Source organism: Fibroporia radiculosa (assembly GCF_000313525.1).
Source record: "Fibroporia radiculosa TFFH 294 genomic supercontigs, scaffold3198, whole genome shotgun sequence".
Classification (NCBI taxonomy): Eukaryota; Fungi; Basidiomycota; class Agaricomycetes; order Polyporales; family Fibroporiaceae; genus Fibroporia; species Fibroporia radiculosa.
In genome coordinates this window covers 23,245-38,434 of record NW_012133378.1, presented here as the reverse complement: position 1 = coordinate 38,434, position 15,190 = coordinate 23,245, and the positions used below count along the sequence as shown (strand labels likewise).

Below are 15,190 nucleotides of genomic sequence, written 5' to 3'. Positions count from 1 at the left end.
ATATATCATCACCCTCCTCCTCCTCCTCCTCCTCCTCCTCCTCCTCCTCATGATGCCCCTACATCACATGCGTGTTTGGCGCTCATCTTCATTCTCGGCCGATTTAGATATCTTTCTACCCCATTATCTGTCTATATGTGTTCTCACAACTTTCTTACTGTGAACCAGCGCTGCATGGCCTCTCTGGCAGCTTTGTATTCGCGATGAAACGACAATGTGAAGCGTAGGATCAAAACATGCAGTCAGATATTCGTTAGATTGTCTCGAGGTAGAGCAACTGTAGACCGTCTAGTTCTGATGAAACTAATCCCAGACCCTGAAATGTTGTTCACCTCTTCTCTGCGTTGGATTGAAGGTGCGCTATACCATCCATCCTCTCGGTATCGATCCCTGCGCTGATATGTCGCTGACCCGAAGACCTGCTTTTCCGCAATCATAAAATAGATGGCTGGGGAAACCAATTGCATTCGCTCAATTTCTGTCACAATTCGCGCGCTGAAAATTTGGTATGGAGCGTTTCTGGCAATTCGAATGTTCATATGTTGACTAGATTTTGCTTTCACAACTGTCTCCTCGAGTGCAGGTCATTGAAAGCCCGACATGGCCTCCCTTTCTGAGTCCTCATGACAATGTCTGCGATATTACTTGAGCAGCTTTAAGGCAGGATTCGCCTGCTACCAGCTTACAATCATCCCCACTACTGTCCTCTCGGCTGGCCTCTTTAGGTATGCGGTATACACCTGATGTCTCATATTTATTTGTACACATGGAATTCTCCTTCCTTTCCGCTACAGAAGCACCTTAACACGCGAGGATGCTATTCTCGTTTGTGAGGCGATTATCTACATTGTACATTGGAGGTGAGTAGGCCATGCGGGGACATGAAGACGAAGTTCATACTAGGCCTATAGATTGTAGCTTTCTACTACTTTGCGTTATCATAGCAATAGTACGCCAGTCGCAATCTTGCATTCCGCATATGTCGCGCTGCATTCACCACCGTGCGTCGTCTAATAAGCTCCATATTGCAATGGCGACCCCATGAATCCTCACGTTGAACAATGTATGTAGTTTTTCCATTGTGGTTTGCAACACAGGCATCGAGGGTTATGGAAGTGAACGATTCTGCCCCTGATCCGCCCTGCAAAGAATATAGAAAGGAGCAATAGTACCGCAACCGCTGTTGGCAAACCTCTACGCGAGCGCTGCCGCCACAGTGAAGAAGATGGAAACAATGAAAAGCTTGAACTGAGTGATTCTTCTCGCTAGTAAGCAAGGAGATGCCGTCGACTCTCGTGGACAACTCAGCTTCTATGAAGACTCCGAAGTTCTGACAGATTGACGACTTGGACTGGACTGAATGCATAGATGTCTTTTCCTGACTCACAAAGATAATCTGCCGTCCAATCTCAGTTTTGTAAGATCTCGTGGATCTAGTAGAACGTCTATGTACGAATTACACAATTTCGCCCAGAATTTACATAGGTAACCTTTCGGGGTCGTCAGAAAGTTTCCTCGTATAGATCGAATATCTCGTTTATAGAATGATTCATCTGGATGCGGTTTCCTATGTTGAACCCGAGATGGGCTTACTGAGATGAGCTTACTTCCTTTGCATACCGGCTTCATAAATTATGCTCATTTTTGGCGCTCTTTTCCATGAGTTTCTAGTGTCCGGTACATTTGAATTGAGGTGTGATGTGGCCATAAGAAGAGAATCTTGCTCTGAATTGACATAATCATCAATTGTGATCACGTCCTTACAGTCGAGAGTCACATCACCCCCTACCATCACACGAGCTCTTGACAACACATAACATTCGCAAACAGATAAAGCAGTTATACACGTCGACGCTAAATCTCGGTCAAACGACTACATGTACATATAAACAACATATTGAAGAATTGAAGGTATATGAATATCACTTGTATTTGCTAGCCCGCCGACGTGATCTCAGCCACCAAAGGTGAGATCAAGGGGGACGCTGTAGGTGGGCCTGCTCGAGGTCAAAGCCTGAGTGAAATGGCCCTATGGATACGATAAGTGGTATATGGGATGGTGCTGGCCAACTGACTCACCCATCCCCACGCAGTATTGGATTTGAACCCAACCGCCTCAAAGTAGCTGTAGAACTCTGCAAAACAATGAGTTCGCATATATTCGTTATACATACTAGTTATGCATTGTGTCAACGTACTCAGATTGGCTTTTCCTACGGTCGAGCTCCACATGTCCAACCCATGGATGGGGATGTTGTCGCGCGGCAACACCTGCATGTCTGTCAAGGGAAGTTTGCGTAAGAGATATCATTGATAGGCGTACCTTCACAACCTTGTAGTCCCCATTCGACCAGTCGAAGACCCCATGGTTCCACCAGCTTTCGTTGCTCAGGCCGCCATTGTAACGATCCTGGGAGGCCACGGAATAAGCACCTCATTTAGGGATGGCAGGTTGGAACACTCGCGTAATAGTCCTTATAAGAGATGGCTACATCGAACGTGTGCAAATTCTGCTGGACGGGAGACTCCATGAACTTTTCGCGAACGTAGCTGTCCGAGTACGAGGCCGTCCACTGGAAGGGAGTCTTGCCGCTATTCTTGAAAAGGTTAAACGTCTGGCTGAAATCAAACGTATCTATATTCCAATGCATCAGCTCGGTCACCCATGAGTTAAAAATGGAAGCCACGAACAGGTGTAATTGGTCCCAGACTGACTCCCCCCAGACGGAAGCTGCCTGTAGCACGTCAAAAGACCGCTCGTGTCCTCTACTGTGAGACCGAGTTGATCTATGAAGTAGTATTCAACCTCCGATGTGCCCTCGTTTCCCCAAGGACCAAACCATCTTGGAGAGCTACTCGTGCTACGGACGAACGATCCGCTGTACGTAGCGATCGTGTAGACCACCCCGCCACTAGAGCTGAAGCCGCTATTCGGGACGGGAGTGGCATTTGTAGCATAGGAGCTGAGATACACCGTCCAGTTCAAGTCGAATAGTTGCCACCTGGATTGCGGCAAATCCTGCCAATAATTCCCTTCGTCGGACCAAGGTGTACGGGCGCAGCGAAATGTCGCACGATTACTAAAAGAGGAGCTATCGACAATGTAAGGGGCGGACCAAATGAAAGTCAAGAAATCAATTCACGAGCTCACGAACGACGTGTCTGACGGAGGAGTTAAATTGGACGCTGATGCACGAACGGATGCGTTCGCAGATTCATCAGAGGCCTCTTGCACAGAGCTAGAGATGAGGCGGATGGCATATTCGAGCTTGTCCTTCAGGGTGACAGTGCTATCCTTGCTGTCGTCACGGGTGACACTATCAGAGTTATTGGTGTCAGTCGCTTCAGTCGTAGCTGTGGTGTCTGCATCCCGTGTGTAACTCGGATCACCATTGACGATGGAGAAACCGAGTATGAGGTGAACAAGATCAAGCTCCGCCATCCTGTCAGATTGCAAAATCACGACGTGATTTAACGAAGAACCCGGTGAATACCTACTTGTAGGCAATGATAGGTACACCCTCGTCAAGCTCGATCAAGGGAAGGTCGATGACCGTCTTTGCGGCATCCTTGAGCGCCTGCGAGATCTCCGCACTGGGAGCGAAAAGAAGGAGCACCACCCTGTCCTTGAGAAGTTTAGTGATAGCGTCTGCATTCGCTAGATCTTCATCATGCCCAAAAAGAGCAAGCGCAGTAGGACTGGGGATGTTCGGTAACGACCTGTACTGGAGAGCAGACAATGATGAGATAAGGTCTACGAATGCTCAAGCAAGCTCCTGACCTTCGAATATCTCTCAAAACCAGCATACGAATAGCCGGCGTCCCGAGCAAGTGTACCAAATAAAGCCGGGGTAGACCCGACGGAGACGACAGTGCCTGAAGACATGGTAGTATGTAGAAGAGATTCTCTTGGTTTGAAAACTGTTGGGAGGAGAGTGCGTCTCCAGCTGGAACGGGAGCTAGCTCTTATACGTGTTTGGACCTCTGGGAATATATCTCATGGAAAACCGTCCGAAGTGATATCGTTTCTGCAGGAGCAAGAATGTCAGATAGATCCCGTACCAGCACAGCGAAGCGAGTGCTTACTGCCATTTCTTGACACTGTCATTGACAAAGAGGTGGGATCTCAACCGACTTCGTGTGACAGCGACAAGGTCTCCTGATTGTGCATTTGCAAGCAGCAGTTTGTGCTCTCTTCCTCCATAGCTTCCTTGTGTCCAAGAAGGCGATAGCTTCCTGAACACCACCTGCGTTCGAGATTCAGTGTTTTGCCGTAGTCAGTGCCCAGGAAGTTATACCTTTAATGGTAGTCTTGCTGGACACCCAATACCCGCAATACTGGCCCATTTCGCCAAGTGTCTCTGAAGATGTACAACTTAGGTTAGTCGCCGTCAACAATGAGCCGGCCCACTGGACCTCTGCGAATTCGTCGCACCCATGGCTAAGTGTCCAGAGAGATAGTGTCTTCTTGGAACGAGTTCGGCCCAGTCTGTTGGCGTCCAAGAAGACAATTCAGATAAGCGGAAGAGTCAACACTCGCTGGACACAATATCGTCCGAAGCGGGGATAGCCCGATCGATACTTATTGGTGATGGTCCTGATGGAGGCCGACGATCCGCCCCGATTGGTTGAGAGACGTTCCGGCGCTTTCAGCTGATGCTTTCGTCCAAGATCTGCCTGAACTTCAAGTGTTACTCCCCGCAGTGTCTGCAGGATGTAATTCCATGATACCATGAACGGTCACGTTCTGGGTCAAAAACTCGGCGTCTTCTGACTATGCTTTGAGCATGCCGTCCGCTGCAGACACATTGTTGCGCTTTGAAAAATATCGAAGTCAAGACTCATAATTATTGTGTCACATGTACTACCTCGAGCTCCGCCGCATCGATAGCATCTCTGAACTTAATTGACCCGCTCCGCCCACTTAGCCGCAAGCTTAGAAGTCAAAAATTCACTAATTCGAGACGCAATTGAGCAACCTTGCCTGACGGTTGAAGCGAAGAAGTGTCCCATGGACGAACACGCTGGATTCAATGCTTCAGGTCCACACACGTAGCACGCAGCTCCGAGATCAGAGCTCGTGTGCTTTCATGCGAAATGGTCCCTGACAGCCAAAAGAAGCAAGTTCAGTATGCGCCTCACAGGCACAAGATAAGACAATGTATAGCAAGCAAGCCAATTAAGAGGGCCGAATGAATTTGTGTACTGTGCTTCCGGCCTGCGGCGTCGACATCATGTCAAGTTCTGGTGAATCTGTGGATTCAGCTGATTCTTATTAATCAGATATAGACCTGTGCCACTGCAATGGAAGAACGGAGTGCTTGCCGCCCGTGTCTACGCTGCGCATTGCGAGTCGAAACGAAAGAGACCTCATGCAATCGCGGCAGTCTTCTTCTGAACTTATATTTCAACGGCGATCTGAATTGTCTTTCTCCAGTCCCACACGATGTCCAGAAAGACACTGATTCCTGGATTGTGACGCTCATTGAAGGTATAGCATGAATTCGAGGGTCGGTCGCAAGCGCGCGACCTCTCAGTGTTCAATAAGAAATACTTTTGAAATTAGAATTAGTCGTCTGGACACGTATTCCAGGTGGACACATACAACGAGTTCGAAACCCGATATTACTGAGGTAGTCATTCACGCTGTTAAGCATCCAAGAGCCTGTTTCACGGCTAATCTTCTAGTTCAAGAAATCTTGGAGGAGCAGGGTTTTTGACATTTGGACATTTTGCAAGACTTGAACGTCAAATGTTATCTGAGTATCGCCCTGTCGAAGTCTTCTGGATAACAAGTCCCCAGGTTCGAGTTTGAAAGTGCTGGGGTCTTTGACGAAGACATGGCTCCATTCCGTCTTTCCCCCGCGACCAACTTGTTGAATTTGAAGGCGGCCAATTGATTTCTAGCGCCCGACCTACATTTACCCGAGGAGTGCCCGGTTCCCAAGTGACGCTAAACCTGAGCTAAACGGTGATCAGGCAGTCTGATGACCGTACTCCTCAATTCTGCATTTTACGACTCTGGGTTCGGGACAAGTCCTTTCTTCCTCTCCTGGCACGGAAGGCGCGGAGAATCTAAAGGAGGGCTGGCGGCATGACCATCCGAGCGAGAATGGTGTCTCGCTTAAGGCCCCCCTGCTCCAGCCTAACTCTGATCAATCTCGCTGTTGGACACTTCTCCTCGCAGCGGAACTTTTTTGATAGTCTTCCGGAAGAAATATTCAGCTTGTGGACGACATTTTTGATCGGAGCTTCTAAGACTCTCGCGCAATGCTCGGGATCATATGAGTCAGTTAGTCTTCTCCAGCTTCGTTCTCGCTGACGCCATCCTGCATCACAGTCTCCCAGCTATCACTTGCAGCCTGTGGTGATAGAGTTCAGCCAAGTGGCTATGTATAACATGACTCCGTGGGTGCTGTGAAGGGAAAAGTATGCATGCATGCCCCAATTGTGCAGTTCCATCCAGGAGCTGTCCGAAATGACACCTCCATCGGTGTCAACTCTGGCCCTGCGGTCTCCAGGAATCTAGCTGTTCGGACGGGGAACGACCGTACTGCTTAGCGCGGCATGTGATCAGGGTCATGGTGTCCTACGAAATTACATGATGTTCACTCAGTGGCAAGAGATGCTTTACTGGTGTGTCGAGGATGTCTTGATTTATATAACACGCTGAAAGCGTCCCTCCAGTCTCTTCAGCAACTTCTATCCCCCGCCCTTGTCGTACATACCGTTCAATAAATCTAGCTGCTATGTCTAACAACACTGTCGGCACTCTGTCGATCGACCAGTGCGTCGATCCCAACGGCTCTCTTGTCTTGAACGTACCTATTCGTGTCCCGCCTGCTAAACTCGCCCCCACTGTGACTATCTCATATCATTCTGCCGTCCATGATCAAAGCGTCATGGGCCACGGCTGGTCCCTGGATGCATTTGGCCTGGTCCAGCGTACTGCGGCGACGGTGGCTCAGGATGGATTTGCTGGTAAATAACCTCTCACTGAGAATACGTGGTCATTAACACGAATGGTTTATCAGGATCCGTCAACTACGATGCAAATGATCGTTTCACGCTCAATGGGCAGCGATTGATGAAGATATCGGACACAGAGTATCGTTACGAAGTCGATCAGTGGGCCAAGGTTGTCGCTGTCGGTTCCAACGCAGCGGATCCTGATAGCTGGATCGAATATCTTCCTAACGGAACTGTTCGTGTCTACGGGACCACCAATGTAAGTGCTTGGATATGCGCTGCACTAGCGAAGACTGATTATACGGCCCATCCAGGACTCCAATATCAAAGCCCAAGGCCAGAGCGTAACTCGAGTCTGGGCGGTCTCGGAAACCTATGATTCCTTCTCCAACTATTCTTCTTTCGCATATGTCAATGATACATCCAATGGTTCTTTCTATGTCTCCAGTATCAACTTTGGCGGAAACAAAGATTTGAAAATGTCGCACCAACGCGTACTCAGCTTTGCTTACGAGAACCGTCCCGATATCGAGACCGAATACACAGGAGGGTACCCTGTGACGCTGACGCAGCGTCTCTCATCCATCTCTGCTACCGTCAAAGGCTCTCTTGTATATAAGCATTCTTTCGTTTACGACACGGCTCCGGTAACAGGATGGAGTCGACTGCAGAGCGTCGCGCTATCCGACGCTTCAGGCACGTCTGTCACCCCTCTTGGATTTGATTGGTGCAACTCTGCGGAAACTGTGTTCGACAATCTGACGGCGCTCACCCCACTCAAGCCCGACGTCTCGACTGCACAAGTATTCCCTGTGGACGTTGCCGGTCGCGGTATGACCGATCTCATTCTGGCCTCAAGCCAATACGACTCTGGTTCTAACATGCTGTATCTCGATGTTCACCTCGCGGACGGATCAGGAGGCTTCAATCGTACGGCCGAGAAAGGGTCTGGTTCGACTAAGCTCTTGTATCCCACACATCTTCTGGCTGTCGATGCAAATGGCGACGGGAAGACTGATTTGGTGTGTACTAAATTTTTTTCCTGTATACAATGTACTCATTTGTATTGTGCATGAGGTGTAGCTTCATATCATGGGCGATTATTCATCTGGTGATACCGAACACATCCTCACTGTGCTTCTTTCGACGGAGAATGGATATGTAGCGCAACGAGAGACCACCTTCACTCCCGATGTTCCAGACGGACAATACTTCTCTGGAGATTTCGAGGTAAGGCAATATAACTCATCAAGTTTACTTAACCTAAGCTCCTGCGATTTGCTAGGGAAATGGCAACGTCGGTTTGATCTATCTATACAATGAGTACGCAGGTGGATCGCAGGCTTTCTCCATTGTACAGTTCACTTGCGATGGCACTTCCTTCCACGACCAGCCACCTGTAATGGGGCCGAAGGACATTACCGTCGAAGGAGTCCAGGTGGTTGTCGCCGACTTCAATGGTGATGGGTAAGCCCTCCAAACGTATCATATAATCGGTGCTCGCCTCATCAGATGTGATCATAGTTCGGATGATGTATTCCTCGTCTCGTCGCTCTACAGCGGAGGAAACATTGTCTGTGAGATATCGTTCTTCCAGTCCCAGAGTGGCAGGCTCAAGTATCGCGATGACAATCCGTTTGCGAAGATTGGCGAGAGCATTTCATGGACTGACACGACGTCATTCCTGGCTCTCCCGGAGCAAGATGGCAAGACGGGGCTGCTCGTGCTGTCTCAGAGCGGCACCGGCTACCTCCAGTACCAGACCCTTCGCAGCACTGGGAAGACGCTTGCTGTCTCGGCTCAAGTTACTACGAGCGTGCTGTACGATGGGAACATCACGCTGGGTCAGAGTGCGTCCACAAACTCACTCGACATCGTCAACATATTCGAGGCCGTTGATGGGACTGAAGTCTCGGTTCTCCATTTCTACAACGGCTCATTCGTCAGCATACGCGGGGTGAAGCAGCCGCCTGGCACCGTTCTCCAAGGTTACAACGTCAACTTTGCGGACATTCGGGGAATAGGCAGGGCGGATTGCTTGTTTACGCTTTATGACGACTCGAAGGATGAGCTCTCGTTGTATACTCTTCCCTGCGCCGGGACTGTGTCCACGCCCGCTGACTTCATTACGGGATACACGGGCGGCCTCGGTGCGCAGTTCTCGGTCGCATACGCCCCGTTGACGGACAAGTCCGTCTACGATGCACCTCCCACAACCAAGGGATCTGCCGCTCCGTACGTCAACGCTCTGGCTCGCATATGGACAATGAGCGCTCTCGTGACACCATCGAGTGCATCCACGCTGCCCATCATGGGCAAGGGCCGTTCGCGGCTGGTCCACTTCCCGAAATATGTCGTCAAGCAGATGTCGAATTCGGCGGTTCCTTCTACTCAGCCTGATGGATTATCTCAGTCAACGTTCTTCTATACGAACGGGAGGATGTCGTTCGACGGGAGGGGCTGGCTGGGTTTCGAGACGATTCAACAGACGGTGCAGCCTCTTGGAGCAGTAACCACGAACACGTATCTGCAGGAGTTCCCATTCATTGGGCAGATGTCTCGGACGTTGATAACCGACGCTGCAAATTCCAGCAATCGGTTGAAAGAGTTGACGTATACATTGAATTCCTTCTCTGCGAATGGCGGCGCCAACTGCTACACCACGATGCCAGCTGCTCATCAAACGTTCTACGAGAATGGCTCACAGACGTTTACGGTCGATGCTAACCACACCTACGATTCCTATGCTAACATCACCAAGACTGTGATCTCGGTAACGGGTAAGCCGGATCTGACGTTGGACCAAACCTATTCCAACGATACGTCAAAGTGGCTCATTGGGAGTAAGCTTTCGGAATCAGTCACCTCTGGCAGTAACACCTTGAAGCAGTCCAAGTTCGCCTATCTCTCGGGCACGCAAACCATCAATCATATCGACGAATGGGTAGCGGGAACGCAGTGGTCATCTCAAGATCTCTCTTTGGATGCCACCGGAAATGTGACGACGATGAAGGGTCCCGGGCCGGCATACAAGACTCTCGCCTACGATGACACGTATTCCTTCCCTACTACGGTCACAACAGCAGTCGACAGCCAGAACTCTCTTACTACGAAAGCGACCTACGATCTTAGTATTGGTCAGGTTGCGTCTGTCACAGATAGCAGCGGATTCATCAAGGCCCAGAAGTATGACGTTCTTGGCCGGCCTCTCGAGTTCTCTGAAGGAAACACATCATCGAGCTTGACTGTGATAGAGAAGCGACAGTACACTACGCTTGATAGTCAGCCTGTTTGTATTCGGCAGACGCTCTGCGACTTCTCTTCCAACTCTTGGTCCAAGGAGACAGCGTACCTGGACGGACTCCAGCGACAGTGGAAGACCGCCGTGCTGAGTCCATCCGATCCGTCGATTACGGTTTACAACGAGATTCGCTACGATGGCGCTGGCCGAAAAACGAGGCAGTACCGAAGTTACAAGAGCGGCGACACGAATCCTGAGTATATCGAGTATACTTTTGACAGCATGTCTCGAAAGATCAAAGTTGTCTCTCCTGCAGCTATTGAGGGCGCTAGCGCGGTAACGGCCACATACCAGTACAGCTACGTCAACGGCCAGACACTCAGCACGGAGACGAAATCTGGAGGAGGTGAAGACAGCACGACTGTAGTAAGTGCTGTTGAGTATTTCCCTAATCCTGACTCTTCCGCGAAGGACTTCGTCAAACCGCTGATCGTGAGCTCCGTCGATGAACTCAGTCGGCAGATCCAAACGACATACGACCCAATGCACCGCATCATAGCTGTGATAGACCCCAGCGGCGTTCAAATAAATCAGCAGTGGGATGGTCTCTCGCGACAGCTAGGCCGGCAGATATCGAATCCAAAAGGAACATCTCCCGACGTGATCAGTAACTTCTCGGTGCAGTACGATGACGCTACCAATACTACCACTGTCCGGAACGAGCTCCTGAATACATCAGTTGTCGTGGAGAAGGACTACATGAACCGACCGACGAAGAAGACCGCTCCCGACGAGGCCCTCACGTTTGTTTACGACACCGCGTCGGCCAACGCACTCGGCCGTCTTGCCTCGGTGATGTCTTCGAAGGGCGCGGAGGAGTACTATGCTTACGATTCCAGAGGCTGCCTGGCCACTTCCACTCTGAATATCGACGGCCAATCCTTCGCGACATCGTACGAATATACTCCTACACGGCAGCTCAGTCGAACGATTAACCCTGACGGATCTGAAGTTTCCAAGACGCTGTTCGCCAACAGCGAGACGGTGAACAAAGTTACGCTCAAGGACGGTGCCTCTAGCAAGACCGCGTCCGTAGTTTTCAGCAATTTCGAGGATCCATTCCTCTCTCCTCTCGTCTGTGATATGGGCAACAGTTTGAAGTCCAAGGTGACACTCGCCGAAAACGGTGCTCCTCTCAATGCAAGTCTCTTTAAAGGCAGTTCGACCACCCCTTTATACCAACAGTCTTGGAAGTTGAACGGTCGTGGCCGAATTCAGCAATACGACGACGATTTTGCCGGAGGTGATGTTCGGGCATATAGCTACGATCTAGCTGGTAAGTCGCATCCACCCCTCATGCGTTCGACATGTTCCTCAAGTCTTGTTCTTAGGTCAACTTGTTCAATCTCAAGCGAGTGGAGGCGCTCAGCCCGCGATCTTCTCATATGACAAGAGCGGGAACATTGCCGCCAAAGATGGCAGACAGTTCGTCAACACCGGCTGGCAACTCGATACCGTCCGCGATCCGGCGACAAATAACGTCTATCGTACCTACGGGTATTCCGCCGACGGCAACCTGACCTCCGAGAAAGACGCAGATGGAAAGACTGTTCGCTCCATGGCCTACGACACGGAGGGGAAGATGCTGGACTTAAACGGGACAAAGTTCGTCTACAACTTCAGTGGCCGCATGCTGAAGGCAACGCGCGCCGATGGGTCCATAACATACTATCCGTCAGAAAGCTACGAAGTCACTATCAAAGATCAGGTAACCACGCAGACATCATATCTCCTCTTCCAGCATCGCCGTGCAAGCATCAGTACGATTGTTCAAGACGGAAAGCCGACAGGCACTCCTACCGTGAACTATTACCACGGCGATCATCTGGGGAACATCATTGCCGTGTCAGACGACGACGGAGATGTCGTCACGACGTACAAATACGATGCATTCGGGCAGGTTACTGTCAACGGACCAGACCTCTCTCGATACAAATATAGTGGCAAGGAGATGTTTGATGGGTTGTATTACTTTGGTGCTCGATTCTACGATCCTGTGGTACGGCTTTTGTCCGTAAACCTGCCTCCAACGGCGCTGACCTTGCATGTTCTCAGACTGGCCGTTTCGTAACTTTGGACAACATCACAATCTCTTTGGCAGGAATCACTGCATCAAAGTTCAACCAGTATACGTTCTCGCAGAATGACCCCGTCAACTTCATTGACATCAACGGTAACGAGTCCTTCTGGTGGCATTTGGCCTGGCACCTGTACGGTTCTCCCTTTCCACTAGCCTATACTTGATCTAACTCGATTTGGACTCCACCCAGAATCGTCGATATCGCGCTAGTAGCCGCGGGAGTATTAGCAACCGTCTTCTTGCCTGAAGTCCCGATTCTTGCCGAGATGGCATTTGGTGCCGCGCTCAACGGATTCATGTACGATGGTGAAGCCCTATGGAATGCGACAGTCAATGGAACGTATGAGATCAACGACGCCGCGTGGGGTATTGGGCTTGGTGTCGGTGCGCTGTCAGGTGCGGTGGGGTTCCTAGGCGGCGCAGCAGCAAGCAAGGCGGGCTTCGCGGCGATCGAGGCCGCAGACATACTTGGTGCGCGTGTGGGCGGCAAGTTTGTTGGCCATGAAGTCCTGCAGCTTGCGCAGCGCGGTGCTGTGCAGGTGGCTCTGTCGGGAATCAACGGCGCCGTGTCAGGTGCAGCGCAGACAGTCCTCACTAATTTGGCGAATGGCCAGAAGGACATCTGGGATGGCGTGGGTACGTCCGCGGCCATTGGAGCTAGCACCGGCATTATCACTGGGGGTACGCATTACGCTTTTCAGATTTGCGGACACGAGTCACTCATATTTATTTTGTGCAGCGTTCAAGGACTTTGCGAAGTCGAGTGCCAAGGCCCTGAGGAATCGGACTGAGAGCGAGTTCTTCTACAGCTTGTTGGACGCCAAGTCGACAGTGCCGACCAACGTGTCTACGGAAGTCCGGGGCATACAGATACTTTCCTCGCGCATACTGGACGCTGTAGACGTGCTACCATTGCAAAATTTCTCGCGTTCCAGTGGCGGACAACCCATTCCTCAGCCGAACCTCGCTCCGACCAACGTCCTTCTCGCGGCACCGCAATCCAATTTCTTCTAATTCGGGGCTCGATACCATGACGCGATGAGAGGGAAGTATGTACCGATAATGACGTCTATGTCTGTATGTTCGTTTGAATTAGCCACATATCTATATGCAGGGAAACATTTGAACTGCATCTGGCTGTCATTTTGTGGTTTTCGAACGACGGGCTGTGGAAGGATCTCAGTAGGAGAAAACCAGTCTCACAACGATATAATTAATCGAGTGGCGGCTGCACGACTTGGATATAATCGCAAACCCCTTGAACATGACAACTGTATCAAACCTCGGTGATACTGTAAAAATATTCGACGCATTACTTGCATATTCAGCATTCGGGGGTTAGATGATCTCTGTAATCCGCTGATCCGAGTAATGTCAGGGTAGACGTCATGCGAATCAGCACATTTGAGCGAGCGATAGATATTTATACATAAGTTATCCTCTAGAGCGGATTTTCCTCCAACAGCCTGTAGAAATCTGCCACTAGATATAAACTGCCGGCCACCACAATCAACTCGTCTCCCTCCACGGCCCACTTTAAGGCGGAGCGCAGCTGCTCGATCGGCTCTTCAGCCGAGCTCTCCCAAATTTCTGCATCTGGTGCCAGCTGAGAGACGACAGCCCTCAAGTTAGGAAGGGATTCCGGCTGCACCCATGGCATGCCGGCGGGAGGAGAGAACTGTAAAAGCCCAACTCGATAACTAGTTGGCAGTGATAATAGTGGAGCCAGTGTCTCTAAAGGAGACTTGGGTGGCGAATGCGACAATGCGACAAGGAATGTAATAGGGCGCGGAAGTAGAGTCTTCAGATACGCTGCTAAGGTAAAGGCTGACGCGGGATTGTGCGCGCCATCAGCAAGAACCACGGACGAGGGGGTGAGCTGGTGGAATGAGAGTCGCCCTGGCCACTTCGTATTCTGTATTCCGCGCGAGATTGAATCTGGAGTGAGGTGCGCCAACCAGGGAAGCCGGTCCACCGGACAGTGAGTAAAGAGCGCGGAGACGACGCCCAAAGCTGTACCAAGGTTCGCGAGCTGGTGCTCACCGTGCAGAGGAAGCAGAGCGCGAATTGATTCGGGGAAGCACGGGAGCTGGGCTTGCACGGATTGTGGGAGAGGTGGCAACATCGCCGGAGAGTTGTTCCCATGTAGGACGACTGAAGGAGCGAGAACTATTTCTGCTCCGACTTGAGCCGCTGCTCTGCGCACGACGGGCTCTACTTCTGCGTGAACTTGCTTCCCCAGTACAAACGGCCGCCCGGGGCGCGCGATACCTGCCTTTTCGAGTGCGATCGCAGAGACAGAACTTCCGAGAAATGCCTGATGATCCAAATCAACGGCAGTGAGGGCCGACGCAAGCACAGTTGAGTCCGGAATGATATTTGTCGCGTCGAGGCGTCCGCCCATCCCCACCTCGAGGACAACGGCGTCTGCTTGCGCGCGCTCGAAAATGTGCAGCGCAGTACAAGTCAGCAACTCGAAACTGCTGGCGCCGATGGCGTGTGCCGCGTCCGTCTGCTCAACATGCGACCGTGCTGCCTCGTAGACATCCGCGGATACAGGCTCATTGTTGATGGTAATGCTGTCGCGGATTGAGACTAAATGTGGGCTGTTAAAGCGGCCAACAGTGCGAGCAGATGAGGCTTGGAAGATGGACGAAAGCAGTGCAGCTACACTGCCCTTGCCATTTGTGCCGGTGATATGACACGTTGGGCGGGTGTAAGGGACGAGTTTAGCTTGCAGCCTGCGAATCCGGTCGAGCGAGAGGTCAATGGACATGCTGCGGGATCGTTGCCGAAGGTGGTGGGAGCGAGCAGAGATTAGAAACGGGGTTCTAGCGCGA

General features: G+C 51.0%; 3 protein-coding genes across 3 annotated transcripts; 1 reads left to right on the top strand and 2 right to left on the bottom strand.

Annotated features, from left to right (window-relative positions):
- Positions 1 to 1,954: 1,954 nt before the first annotated feature.
- Positions 1,955 to 3,886, bottom strand: FIBRA_04560 (uncharacterized protein; the record flags this gene model as incomplete). The annotated part of the gene is made up of 9 exons (XM_012326354.1): positions 1,955 to 2,029; positions 2,080 to 2,135; positions 2,199 to 2,271; positions 2,324 to 2,410; positions 2,460 to 2,635; positions 2,692 to 3,092; positions 3,144 to 3,443; positions 3,499 to 3,725; positions 3,782 to 3,886. 9 exons carry the CDS (start codon positions 3,884 to 3,886, stop codon positions 1,955 to 1,957), a joined length of 1,500 nt encoding a protein of 499 aa, XP_012181744.1.
- A 2,863-nt stretch (positions 3,887 to 6,749) lies between these two features.
- FIBRA_04559 (uncharacterized protein) lies at positions 6,750 to 13,364 on the top strand (the record flags this gene model as incomplete). Its single annotated transcript, XM_012326353.1, has 10 exons — positions 6,750 to 6,981; positions 7,035 to 7,228; positions 7,284 to 7,991; positions 8,053 to 8,199; positions 8,255 to 8,436; positions 8,494 to 11,546; positions 11,602 to 12,269; positions 12,326 to 12,480; positions 12,541 to 13,031; positions 13,090 to 13,364. 10 exons carry the CDS (start codon positions 6,750 to 6,752, stop codon positions 13,362 to 13,364), a joined length of 6,105 nt encoding a protein of 2,034 aa, XP_012181743.1.
- A 427-nt stretch (positions 13,365 to 13,791) lies between these two features.
- On the bottom strand, positions 13,792 to 15,126 carry FIBRA_04558 (uncharacterized protein; the record flags this gene model as incomplete). The annotated part of the gene is made up of 1 exon (XM_012326352.1): positions 13,792 to 15,126. One exon carries the CDS (start codon positions 15,124 to 15,126, stop codon positions 13,792 to 13,794), a length of 1,335 nt encoding a protein of 444 aa, XP_012181742.1.
- Between the last annotated feature and the right edge of the window lie 64 nt (positions 15,127 to 15,190).